An 18,619-nucleotide genomic window follows, 5' to 3' on the forward strand; every position below is an offset into this window, starting at 1 on the left:
AACATCGTGAACTTAAAAGAAATTAGATTGGTATATTCAATTAAGAAAACTCATACTAAATGAATGATGAGAACAAAGTGAGGAAACAAAAAGAAAATCATGTACAAAGAAAATCAAGAGAAGAATAAATAAATAAATAAATAAATAAATAAATACCCTCGAACTATTGAAAATGGAGCAAAAATACCCTTCATCCACCTTTCACCCCCAAATACCCTTATCATCCACCTATTGGGTCTAAAATACCCTTATCACCACCTATTGGGTCTAAAATACCCTTATCACTAACAGAATCTTTTCATTAAACACGTGTCATTTTTCTATTGGTTGGATTATAAAATTAATTAAACTAATTAACTTTTGCAATATTGACCAGATAGTGCCCCCCCCCCCCCCCCTGAATTTTTTTTTTTTTTTTGAAAAAAAAGTTGACATTTTTTTTTGCACCCCACCCCGCACCCTACCCCCCCCCCCCCCCCGACGCAAAAAAAATTAATATTTTTGAAAAAAAAAGTTTTGACGTTATTTTTTGGGTTTTTTTAGCTGGGAGGGGAGGGGGGCGTAGGGTGCGGGGTTTGGGGGGTGGGGGGAGGGTGCGGGGTGGAAAAAAAAGTCAACTTTTTTTTTCAGCTGGGAGGGGGGGGAGGTGCAGGGTGCGGGGTGGGGTGCAAAAAAAATATTGTTACGCTTCTCAACTTCCTAGTAAAAAGCACAAGTACTGTGAAATGTCTTGATAAATTAAAATGTCTAATGTAATTGAGTTACCAAAAAAAAAAATATCTCACCCTAAAAAACATGGTATGTTTTCAACCAAAAATCTAAAAGGCACAAGTGTAGACTACAATATTTTTTTTGCATCCCACCCCGCACCCTACACCTCCCCCGCACCCCCCCACCCCCCAAAAATCTAAAAGGCACAAGTTGACTTTTTTTCCACCCCGCACCCTCCCCCTACGCCCCCCTCCCCTCCCAGCTAAAAAAACCCAAAAAAAACGTCAAAACTTTTTTTTCAAAAATATTAATTTTTTTTGCGTCGGGGGGGGGGGGGGGGTAGGGGGTAGGGGTGGGGTGCAAAAAAAATGTCAACTTTTTTTTCAAAAAAAAAAAAAAAATTCACCAGGAGGGGTCAGCGGGGGGGGGGGGGGGGTAGGGGGCACTTGGGTTATCTGGTCAATTAGTTTAATTAATTTTATAAGTCAACCAATAAAAAAATGCCATGTGTTTGACCAGAATATTCTGTTAGCAATAGGGGTATTTTAGACCCAATAGGTGGATGGTAAGGGTATTTGGGGGCTGAAAGGTGGATGGAGGGTATTTTTGCTCCATTTTCAATAGTTCGAGGGTATTTTAGGCCCTTTTCCGATAAATAAATAAAACTATGGGTTATTTGATGATGGGGAGATCATTGAAAATTTTGCTGAAAATGCATTTTGTTATGAAAAATTGACTGAAAAATGTATTTTGTTTCTATAATTTTATCGTCTTACTTCTGACTAATCCCGTTATCGTCTCTCTTCAAGAAAAAAGTTTACCGCAATTCCCATGCTTGCACTTGTACTCTGCCAAAATTCGATGTAAAAGAGGAAAAGGGAGAAGATTTAATACAGAAATACATAAATAAAACTCCAATAAAAATATGAACAATCGGTACCTACAGGTATTTCTCAAGAACGATAAATTTCTTCTCTAATAATATTGTTCAAGAAGTCAGCAAATGAAAGTTCAAATGTTCAACTTTACCCTCAAGAACTCTTAACGAAACCCAAATACGATAGACTAATAAGTATATGCAAATTAAAACAGCTAAAATACTAATATTGAAATTGCATTTCTCCTGATTATACTAACTATTACCGGAGGACTTGCATTTCTTCCATCAGAATAGGACATTGAGAAAAGTATCAAAAACATGAAGCAAAAGAAAACAAGAGGCAATGGAAGAACCTGGATTGAAAACATGATATGAAAACACTAAATTGGAACTCACCTATCAACACCATCTTAGTATTTATAATAGAACACTAAATGTGAATTTATGAGAATAAGGGAATATGGGGAGGTGAAAGGGTAATTAACTGATATGCAGTTATAATGTTCATTGAAATGCAATAAATAGGTTTAATGCTACGCGGGTGAGGCTTTTTATTAATTTAGTTAATTAGTAGATTATTGTATTGTTATATGGAGAAATGAAGGGGAAAATGTCAAAAAAGGAAAAAAAAGAAAAATAGGAATGCTGGTCATAGAAATGTGTCACATCACCTTACTTATGTCTGACTTTATATTACATATAGATAGATTGTGATTAGGGGCATCAAAGCTTGCCCAACCTAGTAAGAGGGGGGGGGGGGGGGGGGGGTAGAGAGTTTACTAGGGGAGAAAAAAATTACAAAATATTGAAATCAAAAAATTGTTTTGAAAAGAAAAAAATGGTATACATCAACGACCTCTTGAATTTGTCAGAATATTTCACTTAGACACTTGAATTACGACCCGTTTTTGAACACTTAAACATGTGATAAGGTGTTTCTATTAAGCACTTCCGGCTCAAAATTTGGAAAAGCTTCTATGCATATACTCAAGCGTCAATTACATAGATAAGTTAACAAATAAAAATATGTCACCTTCTTTAAGTATACGAATTAGCCTCAATAAGCTATAAACTGCAAGCATATTCCAATTGAGATTTGATGTGTATAATTAAAGGAGTGACAAATTTTAAGTAATTAACTTATCTACATATGGACGCTTGATAAAACGTGCATAGAGTTTTTCAAATTTAAGTTAGAAGTGCTTAATAAGAACACATTATCATGTATTGAGACGCTCAATTAAAACATACCGGAATCCTAGTATCTAACTAAAATTAGCTGATAAATACGAGGGGTTATCGACAAAAAATTTGGTGTGGTCGACATAATGGTACATTTGAAAACTAAGTGGGCTGTTCATGTGACAATAAACTAATAGATAGGATCAAGATTCTAGAATGAAAATCTAAACTACCCTAAAAAATCTTTTGCCCTCTTACCAAATTGACCTTCCATAGTTTGTTCCGTCCATCATCCTAAAAAAAGCCTCTAAAAAAGGCTACAAAATCCTCAAAACCAACGACATTTTCACCCTTCATTTCTTCCATCACAGTTAACACACACACAAAATACAACAATGGCTGCCACTACAGCCACCATTTTCACTCTCCCAAAGCTCTACAAATCCACCATTCCAAAACCCATTTCTTTTCTTTCCCCAAAACCAACTCTCTCTTCTTCATTTTCCATTTCTTCTTTCAAGGTACAACACCCAAAGCGCAACGTACAACAACCCCTTGCATACACCACCACTTCAAGAATCTCCGCTACAATCTCTGTTGGAGACAAATTACCCAATTCCACACTTTCCTACTTAGATTCATCCGATGAACTCCAAACCCTTTCTGTCTCTGACCTCACATCTGGGAAAAAGGTTGTCCTTTTTGCTGTACCAGGTGCATTTACACCAACATGTTCACAGAAACATCTTCCAGGTATGGGATGTCAAATGGGCGGATTGGGCTGAATTTGGACGGGTCAAAATGGACTGGTTTAGTAAATGGGCAGGTTATTAACCTGAAATGGGTTAAAAAGCGGGTTTTTAATTTTTTTTATATTTTTTAGTACCTAATAAAATATGTCTATCTGTCCTGTTTATGTGATACTTTTAGTTTTTTGAGAGAATTTGAGTAAGACTAAATTCGATTTGATTAATTCAATATTTTAAGATTAAAATTTATATATTTGAAAACTACACTGTAAAACAGTGCAAGTGGCAACTTTTCTTGTGTCAATTTGGTGAAAAAGTACGTCGTAAAATGTTGGTCAGTTCAGGAAGTATTTTATTTCATGACTATATGTAACATATCATATAAAAAAAATTAAAATACTTTTTAAATGGGTCAATTTGGGATACATATCATCCCAATTTTTTATGGGTTGAAATGGTTGAGTTAGTAAATGGGCGGGTCAATGACGACCTAAATTTGGACGGTTTGGGCGAGTCATATTTTCAAAAGCTAATTTTGCCACCCGTATTTTCAGGTTTTGTGGAGAAATCCAAGGAGCTAAAATCCAAAGGGGTTGATACAATTGCTTGTATTTCGGTTAATGATGCATTTGTGATGAAAGCTTGGAAGGAAAATTTGAATATCAGTGATGAAGTGTTGTTGCTGAGTGATGGGAATTTGGAGTTTACAAAGGCAATTGGGTGTGAACTTGACCTTACTGATAAGCCTATTGGACTTGGTGTTAGGTCTAGAAGATATGCTATGCTTGTTGATGATGGAGTTGTTAAGGTTTTGAATTTGGAAGAAGGTGGAGCTTTCAATGTTAGCAGTGCTGAAGATATTCTCAAGGCCCTTTAGAGGTTTTGTTTATTTGTTTTGAGGGAATGTTGATGATAATCATGTGGCTTAAATCTTATTTTCAAGTGTTTCATTTACTAGTCTTGTGATGAATAATACGGATGTTTTTAGAGATTATGGACCTAATTAGTGAAAGTAATGGTTTTTGTTTCCTGTTCTATATAATCTGGAGACTTGAATTGGGAGAAAATGTATTGTATTGGTGTTAGCTTGTTTAACCAAGTTTCTAGGAAGTCCAAAGTGTTTATTTTATTTTATTTTATTTTTAAAAAAGGGACTCTTATTTTAAAGAGTTGAGGCGTTTGACCAAGCTTCTAGGATAAAATAAGTATTTTTGATTAGTTAGTAGAAGCATTTGTGTAAGCTAAAAAACATTTGTTGCTCTAAAATTGGCAAGATTGGTTTTAAATTTATTAGTCAAACACAAATTGCTATTCTCCGACAATACTTTTTGGAAAGCAATCTCACAAAAAACACTTTTCAAAGTAAATAGATTTTGAAAGCAATTTTGAAAGCTTGGTGTGAGGTCCAGAAGACATGCTATGTTTGTGGATGATGGAATTGTTAAGGTTTTGAATTTGGAAGAAGGTGGAGCTTTTAATGTTAGCCGGTGCAGAAGATATTCTCAAGGCCCTTTAGAAGTTTTTTCGTTTTTTCACTTTTCTTGTTTCTTTTGTTTTGAGGGAATGTTGATGATAATCATGAGGCTAAAATCTTGATTTCAAGTGTTTGATAACTAGTCTTGTGATGAATAATACGGGTGTCTCTAAAGATTATGAAGCTTAGAGCTAGTTAAATCACTGTTTTTTGTTTCCCATTTTATCTATTTGGAGATTATGACTGTATCTATTTGGAGATTAAGTTGAGGGTATACGTGTACACCTCACCCTCTCCAGACTCCACTTGTGGGATCACACTGGGTACGTTGTTGTTGTTGACTATAGCTGATTAAATTTTAAACTGAATTAACTTGGAATTGGGAGTAATTTTGCAATGTTAAGATAGATTAGTGTTGTTTGATTTTGATGTATGATTGTGATGCATGTAAATGGAGTCGCCTTTTTTAGGAAGCGTTTTACCTCAATGTGGGACTTTCCAACCCAAATACGGATTTAGTCGGGCCCCAATGCAGGTGCCGGACACCGGTGGAAAACCAAGAAAAACCGCTTTTTTTAAAAATGAAGTTTAACATAAAAAGAACTGATTTTTGTAAGACTAGTTGTGGGTGAATAACTTTTACTGTTTGTTCCTAAATTACAGCAGTGTCTAGCCATTTCACTTGATTCAGTTAGTAAAAACATCTTTTTGAACTTAATCAACTTGTGAGTAAAAGAAAGGAACTTTGCACAATTTCTACAGAATGGTTTTGAAATTTTAAGCCGTGGAAATGCTTTTGCAAATCTACATTCATATTAGGCCAGTCAGAAATCTCCATTTTAGGTGAAAATGTGGTTCAGGGACACTAATGGGTGAAAGTTGGGTTACTGTGATGCTTGCAACTAATTGTTTAGTTTCAGAAAATTTTCTCTTCTTTATGACCAATAAACCCTTCTGTGGCAGCCTTAAAGGACCAACCGCAGCTCTCGAATCTCGAGGATATGGGTCTGCCCCTCTATCCTTCTCCATTTACATACCAGTTTCATTGCTTGGTGTAGGGCTTGAACCTCTAACCTAATTCATAAGTTCCTTAATCTTTGTCACTCGAACTAAGCCCTGAGTCAGAAATTTTCTGTTTTTAATTCAGTAATTTTTGCTTTCACATTGATGTAGATAAATATAAGCTGTTTGTGTTGTTTTTCAGTTGCAACAGTGTCTAACCATTGATGCTACATCTACATTGAATGCAAATGAACTCACAAGTGTTTGCTATTGATGGGGGGGAAAACATGTAACTTCTCTACTTATTCTCAAAAGAGGATACTTCAAGAACTTGATGCAGGATAAGTTTAAAGGTGGATCTTCTTGGTTGGTATTTTATTAGGTTGATAATCAAATTTGCATCTTGAACATGAAGTTTCTTATTACATTATAACTGTCTGATTTTAACCCACTGGTCCGACTAATCAAACCCACCGCATAGGGCCCATCAGAAGAGGAAGCATTGTCACATCAACTCATTTTAATCGAAATAGGGATTAGGAACTTGAATTTGGTCACAACTCATGAACAGTATTTGAAAATCTTGGCTTAGCACTGGGATCTAAGATGGTGTCCAATTTTAGCCTGTCCAACCTCTAATTCATTCTAGTCTTTAGTTGATACTTTTTGTTAGGGGTTCACAAAGTAAACCACCAAACCGTACCAAATCGAGTCAAATCGAGAAAAAAAAACCGGCTAGTGGTTTGGTTTGACTTGGTTTGGTATTGAAAAAAAAAAAAACCCGACCATAATTGGTTTGGTTTGGTTTTAGCTAAAAAAAGTCAAACCGAACCAAACCAACCCGACATTACATGTATTCAATTTTTAAAATATTTTATACATAAAAATATTTATTTGTAATGTAATTTATAAATAGTTCTTAAATTTTTTCGTAGTTTTTAATCTATTATCATATTATTCAAGCTTGAACTTAGAATTTTGAATGCGAATAAGTTTTATATCCTATGATGTTAGTAACTCATATAAAATCCAAACCAAAACTAACTCAACACTAATACTAATAAAAGAAATTCAATTTACCACTACAAATGACAATAATGTTGGATATCTATTCTTTAGTTTTGCACAATTGGTTTAGAGAGTGAAAATGCATAACTTAAGTTTTTTTTCTTGTCATGTAAATAATACTAATTAGCCGTTCTTATTTTAGCATGACTTAGTTGTATGCGGTAAAAACCGGATGCGAGGCAAACCGATGGAGCGGGAGGGCCGACTGATCTGCCTTCTTCGTCATTGGAACGACCAAGCCCGGTGACCCGAGCATTCGTGACCATTGGTCCGTATAGACGTCGGTCCGTACGGCTGCTGGTCCAAGTAGCCGTTGGTCCGGGTGGCCGTTGCACGCGAGTCACACGCCAGTAACGTCCTGTCCTGGTCAACTACCCATCATGCGTGTGTCAGACGGCGCCGTCAGTCTAATCCCACCAAATCCGTGCAGAGCTGTCCTTGTTGCTATTATTTTATTAGTTCACATCATATGAGACCCATGGAGGTCACACTATAAATAGAGCACATCCCCCTCCTTTGTAAGGGTTGGCTTCTTCATCCTCCAAGAACACTTGTAATAGAAAAATATATATGCAATCTCTCTCTCAATATCTGATCCGGCCAAGGCCGTTTGTTTCCATTTACGTTGTGTTTCTTCCATTAAGTATTCAACATGGCTTCTAAACGTTTATGTCCGTAGCAAATTAAGCAAATCACCGGTACTAGCCGTTTTATCGCCAAATACTCACACGCTTATTTTCCGCTATCAAATATACATCAAGATCCAAGCACATATCCTATACCCGCGTACAAATTCAATTGGTTTTCCAATTTCGGGGTAAATAGTTTGGCGCCCACCGTGGGGCTAGGATAATAGTGGTCTTTCATCTTGATCTCTATCTTACCCATCAAAATCGGAAACATCTGTTGTCCGTCTCGGAAGAAACGGACCAAATGGCTAACAGTGGGCAATCTGGTCACGTCAACAACAACGAGATCGTGGCCGAAAATGAAGGCAGCGGGCCACGAGGATTGCCAAACCCCACTGACCCTTTAAATACTAACAATTCAATTACTTTGTCCGGGACACAAGTCCGGAAAGAACCGGATACCCCGAATGATAATATTGACTTGCATTTAATTTTTGAAATGTTGCAGGAACAGAGAGCGGCGATTGCCGAACAGGGAATCGCAATAGCCTAGCTGCAAAACGGAAGAGGCAAAACGACCCCGGAAAAGGCGAAGAGTGTTGCTGAACCCAGAAGAGATGAGGCACGGATGGTTGAAAGCAATGGCTCCGGAGCTGGTCTATCCACCGAGGTTCTGAGAATGCTCGAAACGTTGGCGAAGCGGGTGGACTCGACCGAAAAAAGGGTGGAGACATACAACTCCCGGGTGGATCAAATCCCGGGGGCTCTGCCTATTTTGAAATGGCCGGATTCAAAGAGGTACATCCAAAGGCCTTTTCCTCCGAGTGTCGCTCCGAAATTGATCCCGAAGAGGTTCAAAATGCTGGATATCCAAAAATATGACGGCACAACGGACCCTCACGAACACGTGACCTCATACGTCTGTGCTATAAAAGGCAATGATATGGAAGATGATGAAATCGAATCCGTGTTGCTGAAAAAGTTCGGGGAAACTCTGTCAAAAGGAGCATTGACTTGGTACGATCATCTGCCCGAGCATTCAATCACTTCTTTCGAAATGCTCACCGATGCCTTCATAAAAGCACACGCCGAAGCCAGAAAGGTGCAGGCTCGAAAGGCGGATATTTTCCGTATAGCCCAAAGAGACAAGGAGCTATTGCGTGAATTTGTCAACCGGTTCCAAAGGGAACGAATGGAGCTCCCCCCGGTTCCGGAGGAATGGGCCGCACAAGCTTTCACAAAGGGGCTCAATGTTCAGAGCTCGACGGCTTCGTTCAAATTAAAGGAAAGCTTGCTGGAATACGAGGTTGTGACCTGGGTGGATGTCCATAACCGATACGAGTCAAAAATTCGGGTAGAGGATGACCAAGTCGATCTTCCCCCGGGGCCAGAAAAAATAGGCAAAAGCTCGGAGAGATCACGAAAGAATTACGAACCGGAGGTCGGACCATCGAGGGAAAGGTATCGGCCATACTCTCGAAAACCAAGCATCAGGTCGGAAAAATCAAGGGATGGCCCGAGTCATTTCTCCGGGCGGGGGTGATAAACGGGCTGAATCCCCGGTTCAGGTATACCACCGAGGAGTCAAACGAGGAGGCCACGGCTGTGAAACTCGATCTCACAGATGAATTTCGCGAAAACGCGTTGGTCCGAATTGCAACTGTCACACCCCGACCTTACTAGGGTGTGATGGGCACCCGACCCTTACTTAGGGCCGAGCGAACCCTCAGACTCTTGCTGCACATAAAATCACGTCAAACTTTTTAAATCAAATAAGATAAAATACATAGTAATTTTTTTTTTCAGAAATATTCTTTCTCGAAGTTTCCAAGCCGAACAAATCTAAAATCATACAAAATTCAGTACATAACACAGACTGACATATCGGCTGACGGAGCCGCTTACAGACTGACAACCAATACCCACGACGCTGTCTGCAAAGTCTCTAACATCAATCAGAAACCTTTACATATGTACTCCTCGGCAACGCCCCAGGAGCAAATGGAGCTTGCCACTCCGCTGGAACATCTTCTATAATAACTTGAGCTCACCTGGGAGTACCTGCGCGGCATGAAACGCAGCCCCCGAAGACAGGGGGTCAGTACGGAATATGTACTGAGTATGTAAGGCATGCATCACAAAGAAACAGAACCATAACTAAAACAGACAGAACTAACAAGTAAGTATATTATTCAGAGTACCAGACGCTTATTTTCCAGACACAAAGCATACATACCTGTCTCACATGTCAGTGAGAGTACAGAGAGTAAGTGTGTTAACCAGAGTACCAAAATGCTTATTTTGCAATTACATATCGCATGTGAAGAACATTAAGGCTTACAGAGAATACTCATATCAGACTACTCGGATCAGAAGACTCATATCCAGATACTCATAACCGAATACTTATATCGGAATACTCATATCGGAATACCCGTATCAGAACACTTATACCAGACACTCGTACCAGTATACCCAACTCGGAATACTTATATCAGAATATTTATATCGAATTATTTATATATTGGAGTGCTTATATCAGAATACTTATATCGGAATATTTGCATCAGGATGCTTATTTCAAAATATTCGAATCAGATCGTTCGTATCGGAGTGTTTATATTAGAATAGTCGAGTCAGAACGCTTATATCTGAGTTTCTAGGTACTTATAGCAAACTCGGAACATTAGCCAAAGTTTCCCTTAATTATCGTACGGAAATAGGGCAAATAAAACAATATAAGTAGGTCTCGGGAATTGTGGGCCCACCTCGGGTCAAGTCGAGGTGGCATATGTAATTTATAAACATTTGGTCTTATAAAGTCATCTACGAAAGTTTCAGGGCAATCCAGTTCCGTTGGTGGAAGTTACATATGTTCAAACTACCTTTTTCAACTAAACATAATATACCTAATTCAATTATACTGAATGAAAAAGGGTCAAACATAAGCTCGGACTTCTAAGAGTAGAGTCATCCCCGAGGCTCGAATCATAACCTATCACATCTAGGACATGCCAAGAGAAAGAGAGGGTAAGCCTTACATACCTTATTTGTCTTTTACGCTTGTCCAAATTCAAGTCCCGTTTCCTCCAAAATCTACAATTGGTCATGTTTACCAAATATTAATTAGAGCTTTTAGGAATTCAATCTTGAAGTAACATTTGTCTATAGAAATTTCGGCAGCATTTCCCCTGTAAATGCGCCATCCCCGAGAATTCAACTCGGCCAAAAGTACAACAGCAAACCCGAGAATTAAACTCGGCCACAATATCAACAATTATTCCAATAAATCCAACAACAATACCAACATTCCACATATTAACAACATCCTTCCTATAATCATAAGAAACCACACTCATGTCACTTTAACTCCTTCAACATTCCCATAACAATTACAAATTCATTCTAAACCATTAAATCTGCATTTTGCATCATAGAATCCACAACTGCACAACTAGAACATCACATAGAATCAATTTACCATAACTTGCCAAACCAACCTCTATTTGGCCACAACAACAACATAGATATTTTCATGGATTTTTCCATCCATTTCTATACATTACAACAACAACCAACATGCTACATAGAATTTATACATTCTTCCTACACATCACACACACACCCACGGCTACTATACAACACACGGCCAACAACACAACATGCATAGTTTCATATATTCCATCCATTCCTTTACTCTACAACATATACAAATCATCCATAACATCAACAACAATCAAAATACTAAATAAAACAATTGAATCATTGCCCTTGCAAACCATCCATGCATACGGCCACAACCCTATATCCATTTCTACATACTACAACATAAACAAACCCTTCATGACATATAAAGGATGATAAAATCTTACCTTTCTTCTCCAACTTCCTTACTTAGCTAAGGTTGGAATTTTGCACCAAAGAGTGGTTCTCTTACTTCAACAATTATACCATGTTGAAGAGCATCCTTGAATTAGTAGAAATACATGAAGCAATAAATTTTTAGGACAAAATTTCATGGAGTTAGTTTTCCATGACCTTGGCCGAAACTCTCCATGTCCTTTCTCTCAATTTTTGTTTCTTGAGTCTTCCAAACTTTGAAATGGAAAATATGATGAATTCTTCCATGTGATCCCATATATTAAAAGGTCATGTGCATGGCACATGCCCTCCTCTAGAATTTTCTTGAATGGTGGCAAAAGATGACTTATTTGTCATCTTTGCTTATTCTTTCTTTCTCCTTTTTTTTTTCTTTTCTTCTCTTTTTCTAGAATTTTGTGAAATTACCATCTTGCCCTTAGTCTTCCACATTATTTCCATTGGCCATTTTGCAAATTTCTCTTTTTACCCTTGGCCTTTCCCAATATTTTCATACCACCAATGCTCATAAATAATATTCCTAACCACTCGTACATTAAAATAACTCTTGAAAATGATCTTGTCCTTAACTTGCCACGACTTTCTCGGATTATCCGAATGTATGAGATACGGGATATAACAGCAACCCAGAAGCAGAGAATGGGAAGGTACTACAATCGGAGAACTAATTTTTGACATTTCTAAGTTGGGGACTTGGTGCTTCGGAAAGATACCTTGAGCTCCAAGAATCCCAACGGAGGAAAACTGGGTCCGAACTGGGAAAGACCGTACAAGATAACCAAGGTAACGAGCAAAGGTTTGTGTCAGCTGGAATCCGTGGACAGGCAGCGATTGTGCAACAACCGGAACGTGGCTCATTTGAAGGGATATTACTGCTAAGGTATGGACACCTCATGTTTAACCTTTTTCTTTTTTGCAGGAAGACAAATACCGGATAAAGTTAGGATCTAGGTCTGAAAACGCGTGTTGCACTCTTTTCCTTAGTACGGTTTTGTCCCAAAATGGGTTTTTCGACAAGGTTTTTAATGAGGCAACAAGTACAACGTGTTACTTAACAAAATAAGGATAAACGGCCGGGAACTCGGGGTCACGGCCTACGAGTGGGGGCTTGATAGCGCTCGCCTGATCTTGCAGCTCGGATAAGCACTAGGGGCTTATACCCACATCGAGGTTTACCCCGGTTAATGGGAAACGGAGGAGCTCAACAAATCAAGACCGGACCTTCTGCATTAGGTTTCGGTGTAAGGACCAAACGATCATAATGAATCGTGTCCCATTCAACATTTGCTACGGCAAAACTAAGGCCCGGCCACCGGCCACAGCCTCCGATGTAAGGACCAAACGATCATAATGAATCGTGTCCCATTCAACATTTGCTACGGCAAAACTAAGGCCCGGCCACAGCCTCCGATGTAAGGACCAAACGATCATAATGAATCGTGTCCCATTCAACATTTGCTACGGCAAAACTAAGGCCCGGCCACAGCCTCCGATGTAAGGACCAAACGATCATAATGAATCGTGTCCCATTCAACATTTGCTACGGCAAAACTAAGGCCTGGCCACAGCCTCCGATGTAAGGACCAAACGATCATAATAAATCGTGTCCCATTCAACATTTGCTACGGCAAAACTAAGGCCCGGCCACCGGCCATAGCCTCCGATGTAAGGACCAAATGATCATAATGAATCGTGTCCCATTTTTCATTTACTACAACAAGGCAGAAGGAATTAAAATTCTCATATGTACAAACATTTTGCAAACGCAAAGTCATCAAAAGCTGGTATAACAAAATCTTGGGTGTCTTTCTGTTAAAAGGACTTCGCCCCGATGGTAACCGCCGTATTCCGACACTGCCCCACTCACATACTCTATATCGAGGATTGTGCCCGAAATTCGACAAAGGCGACAAGGTCACAATGACCCAAGCCAAAGCTCGGCAAATTCCCCCAAAACGGGGACTGCTACATCAAAAACTTTGCCAAGGTTGAAAAAATACCGACCCTGAAGAAAATGCCTATCGTAATTCGGAGACATCTGAACTTATGAAGCATCGGATAAGTCCCACGGGCACGGTGAATTAACGATTATGAGTCGACCTGTCCTAAAACGGACCAACGATCATGACCAAAATAAATGGCAAACATTCAAAACGAAGAAATAAGAAGGTAACGACGAGCTGACAGGGCCACCGGTTTCGGAAGTTATCCACTCCCCGTTACTCCGATAGATCGGAGATCCGGGAAGTGTGGGGCTATCTGTATACGGTAAAAACCGGATGCGAGGCAAACCGGTGGAGCGGGGGGGCCGACTGATCTGCCTTCTTCGTCATTGGAACGACCAAGCCCGGTGACCCGAGCATTCGTGGCCGTTGGTCCGTATAGCCGTCGGTCCGTACGGCTGCTGGTCCGAGTAGCCGTTGGTCCGGGTGGCCGTTGCACGCGGGTCACGCGCCAGTAACGTCCTGTCCTAGTCAACTACCCACCATGCGTGTGTCAGACGGCGCCGTCAGTCTAATCCCACCAAATCCGTGCAGAGCTGTCCTTGTTGCTATTATTTTATTAGTTCACATCATATGAGACTCATGGAGGTCACACTATAAATAGAGCACATCCCCCTCCTTTTTAAGGGTTGACTTTTTCATCCTCCAAGAACACTTGTAATAGAAAAATATATATGCAATCTCTCTCTCAATATCTGATCCGGCCAAGGCCGTTTGTTTCCATTTACGTTGTGTTTCTTCCATTAAGTATTCAACATGGCTTCTAAACGTTCATGTCCGTAGCAAATTAAGCAAATCACCGGTACTAGCCGTTTTATCGCCAAATACTCACACGCTTATTTTCCACTATCAAATATACATCAAGATCCAAGCACATATCCTATACCCGCGTACAAATTCAATTGGTTTCCCAATTTCGGGGTAAACAGTATTTTTAGATTATGGTCATTTTCTTTATGGCTTATTAATTAGCAATATTTATTTTAACCGATTTTATTATCTTTTGTTGAATCTTTTAATACAATGTCATCACTCTTCTCACATTTTGTGTTATTTTCTTATGAAACACCTTAATTACATAGTTGTATCTTACTGGGACTAAAGAAATATTTGAAGTAAAAGTTATATGTTTTGTATCAAGATTAATATGTTTTGTATCAAGACTACTCCGAAAAAAACCCGAATAACCCGAGACAACCCGAGGTTGAAAAACCCGAATTTTATTGGTTTGGTTTGATGTATAAATTTAAAAACCCGACACAATTAGTTTGGTTTGATGTTTAAAAAATCTGAACCAACCCGGTCCATGTACACCCCTACTTTTAGTTGAAGGAGGGCTAGTACCCAACAAGAGCGATTTTGCGTAGGTCTGGTCGATGGGCTTACATTGCTTCCAACACAACTCATATTCTCTACTAGCTCTTAAATAGAGAGGGGAGGTAAATATATTAGGTGATTTTTTTCTTATCTGTTCAAGTTTCGGTGGACAGAATAGTTTGTATTGGTGGAAGTAGCAGGTGTTGCAGAAGCTACCTGGATACAACAACTATATAAAAAAAAAAAAAAAAAAAAAAACTCGTGTTCTCTACCTAGGTAAACCGTTTACTTCAGGCAAACTGATTAGAAAGCACTCAAAGGATTTTTTTTTTCTTTCTATTTCACGTTGTATGGATAGGCGGCAGGCTTGACAGATGATTGTAGATGACTCTCTTTGAGTGACGTACACAACTTTTACATACCTTCAACACTACTTGGTGTCTAATAGCATAAAAATTCGACTTGAAAACAAAAATATGCAAAGGATTCATTAGTGTTCAGAAAATCCGGCATCGAGTGGAATACCTTAGGGACTTAGGCAACTGGCAAGTCTACTGCTCATCAAGGACTCTATTGTTGCTTTGGTTGGTAGAAGGGATTATTGGAGTAAAAATTTATTCTCATATGTGTTTACATCAATCTAATAAATATAGTATGATGTATGTCATAATCCATTTACACTCTTATTATTGAACCATAGTTCAGTATTAATATAGATTTTTACCTTAATTTATGACTTATCATGATAAGTATGTTTGGATGTAAGCAATGAATACAGTTTTCAGCAACCAATACTGTGTAAGTTTTCTTGATAGCCAACTTGAAGTATGCCTCTTCATCTGAAGCGAAAAAAAAAAAAAAAGTATGCCTCTTCGTTTCAAACAACAACGTGCCCAGTGAAATCCCACAATGCGGAGTCTGGGGAGAGTAAAGTGTAGGCAGACCTTACCCCTATAATGTAGGGAGGCTTCTTCGTTTAAAAAAAATAAAATTGAAGTATGCCTCTTCAAATTTGGATATTTCTTGTGTTTTGGTCCATTTGGTTAAGCACAAATTTTCCCAATTCTATTGGGCTTTGGGCTGTCTCTAGGAAGAGTTATTTCTAACTGTAGTCTATTTGCAAAGCGCCATTTAAGGGGCGGTCATTTCAGAAAACTTTGTATTGTCTATGGTTTTCAGCCAAACACCATTATTGCAAATTTGCAAGCTTGAAAAAGTAGATCTTAAATTCTGAATATGAAAATTAATTTATCAAGCAGGTGGAAAGCAAAGCTTGAAAACATTCGAGGGATGAAAAGTGATAATTCATACTTCAGAAAAACTACTTTCAAATATCGAACATATATGTTAGAAACTTCAGACATAGAAAGTCTTTTACAAAGGTCAAGATTTAAATTGAAAATAAAATTTATCTAATGTAAAACATGTATCCTAAATAAACCAAACATTTAAACAAGGGGTACCCATCGAATAATTTTGTTCTTATGACACGCTATATTAGATATATTTTCATAAGCTATCTCTCTATTTCTCAAATACACTGAATTCAGAACAACAGTGTATTAGATTAATCTAATAAACCAAACATTTAAACAAGACATACCCACTAAATAATTTTGTTCTTATAACACGCTATATTCAAAACAACAAAGCATTAAAATAAAAGAATATAACTCATATTCGAGAACAACAAAACAACAATGATTCAAATAATGATCTTGATTTCCATAGATGTATTAGCACAATTTAAACTCATATTCGAAAATAAAAGTTGACTTTTTGCTAATATGCTGACACATTTATGATGCTTATTCCCCTAATATCGTCATTGATTCGTTTTAGAAAATTAAAGAAGTTGATGAACCCTGGGGCTTTCTTTCATGAAAAATGCCTAGTGGCATCAATATGGTTATGCTTCATGTTGTCTACTTCACTACAATTTATCTGCTCATCAATAATTGTTGTTCAATATTGTATGATATTCTTTCCCTGAGAACATCAATAGTTAGAGTGTAGAGAGTTTCTTTGTACAAGGCAAAATTCAGACCACCTATCCTCCTTTAATATCAAAACAAACAAGAAAACAACAAGGGAAAATAGAGCAGCAAAAGATAGAGTCCGGAGCCTAAAGGGTATAAAAATACACGTAGAGTCCGGAGCCTAAAGGGTATAAAAATACACGATATTTATCAAAAGGGGATGACCAAAAATTTATATACCAAAAGGGGTATATCGTGGATCAGCCCACGACATACCCCAAAATTTTTTTGAGGCTGTCAGAACCATCAACGAAAATTAAAAAAAAAAAAATTTAAACGTATAACGTGGAATGATCCATGTTATACAAAATATATTGTATAACGTGGATCAGTCCACGTTATACCTCTAAAGTTTTTTTTTTTTTTTTTTTTTTTTTTTTGCGAGCACTAAATTTGCAACACTTAGTGTGTTTTTTCATACTTTGACCAATGATTAGTCGTGTGTGAAGACTCCGAAACGTCAATATTTTATATAGAACCTGATATTTTTTTCTGCGTACAATAATGTGGGCTCAATACATCAAGGATACGTAAACGTTCAGATCGTCATTTTAGGGGTTGAAAAGGTGCCCGAAGTAAGTTTTGTTTGAAAAAACTTAGTGTTTTTTCATACTTTGACCAATGATTAGTCGTGTGTGAAGACTCCGAAACGTCAATACTTTATATAGAACTTGATATTTTTTCTGCGTACAATAATGTAAGCTCAATACATCAAGGATACGTAGACGTTCGGATCGTCATTTTAGGGGTTGAAAAGGTGCCCGAAGTAAGTTTTGTTTGACAAACTGCCACAAACTGCCACAAGGCGGTTTGGCCGAGCCGATTTTTAAAAAAACGCCTTTTATCCCATTCAATTTCGATTTTCTCCCAAATTGGCGTGAAATTTTCAGTTTTATTTACTTATAAGATGATGATACGCAATAGATTTCAACGTAAAAATCCCGGGGTAATGTAGCTGTGAATGTCAATTTCACTTCTACGGTTTCAATTTTTGAAAATAAAGCTGACTAATTTTCTCGACATATAAAGTTGACTAAAATAACCTTACGGTCAAACACTAAGTTTTTTCAAACAAAACTTATTTCGGGCACCTTTTCAACCCCTAAAATGACGATCCGAACGTCTACGTATCCTTGATGTATTGAGCCTACATTATTGTACGCAGTATTGACGTTTCAGAGCCTTCACACACGACTAATCATTGGTCAAAGTATGAAAAAACACGCTAAGTGTTGCAAAAATAAAAAAAAAGTTTACCAAATTTTTTTTTTAGTGCTCGCAAAAAAAAAAAAAAACTTTAGAGGTATAACGTGGACTGATCCACGTTATACAATATATTTTGTATAACGTGGATCAGTCCCCGTTATACGTTTAAAATTTTATTTTATTTTTAATTTTCGTTGATGGTTCTGACAGCCGCAAAAAAAAATTGGGGTATATCGTGGGCTGATCCACGATATACCCCTTTTGGTATATAAATTTTTGGTCATCCCCTTTTGGTAAATACCGCGTATTTTTATACCCTTTAGGCTCCGGACTCCAAAAGATACTTGATAAAAATAGCATTTTCGTTCTCACTAAAATAAGCACTAATCCATTGACCAATTTGCATCGCTAATAATTGAAGCTGATAAAATTACAAATGAAAAAAATAAGAAGGCTAAAGCATGACCTTTCTACATTTTC

General features: G+C 37.9%; 1 protein-coding gene across 1 annotated transcript; it reads left to right on the top strand.

The window, feature by feature from the left end:
• Window positions 1-2,993: 2,993 nt before the first annotated feature.
• LOC132607158 (peroxiredoxin-2B-like) lies at window positions 2,994-4,534 on the top strand. The gene is made up of 2 exons (XM_060321007.1): window positions 2,994-3,526; window positions 4,077-4,534. The coding sequence occupies exons 1-2, from the start codon at window positions 3,169-3,171 to the stop codon at window positions 4,397-4,399; spliced, it is 681 nt and encodes a 226-aa protein (XP_060176990.1). The 5' UTR covers window positions 2,994-3,168; the 3' UTR covers window positions 4,400-4,534.
• Window positions 4,535-18,619: the final 14,085 nt, after the last annotated feature.

Source organism: Lycium barbarum, chromosome 8 (assembly GCF_019175385.1).
Source record: "Lycium barbarum isolate Lr01 chromosome 8, ASM1917538v2, whole genome shotgun sequence".
In the NCBI taxonomy this organism is placed as follows: domain Eukaryota; kingdom Viridiplantae; phylum Streptophyta; class Magnoliopsida; order Solanales; family Solanaceae; genus Lycium; species Lycium barbarum.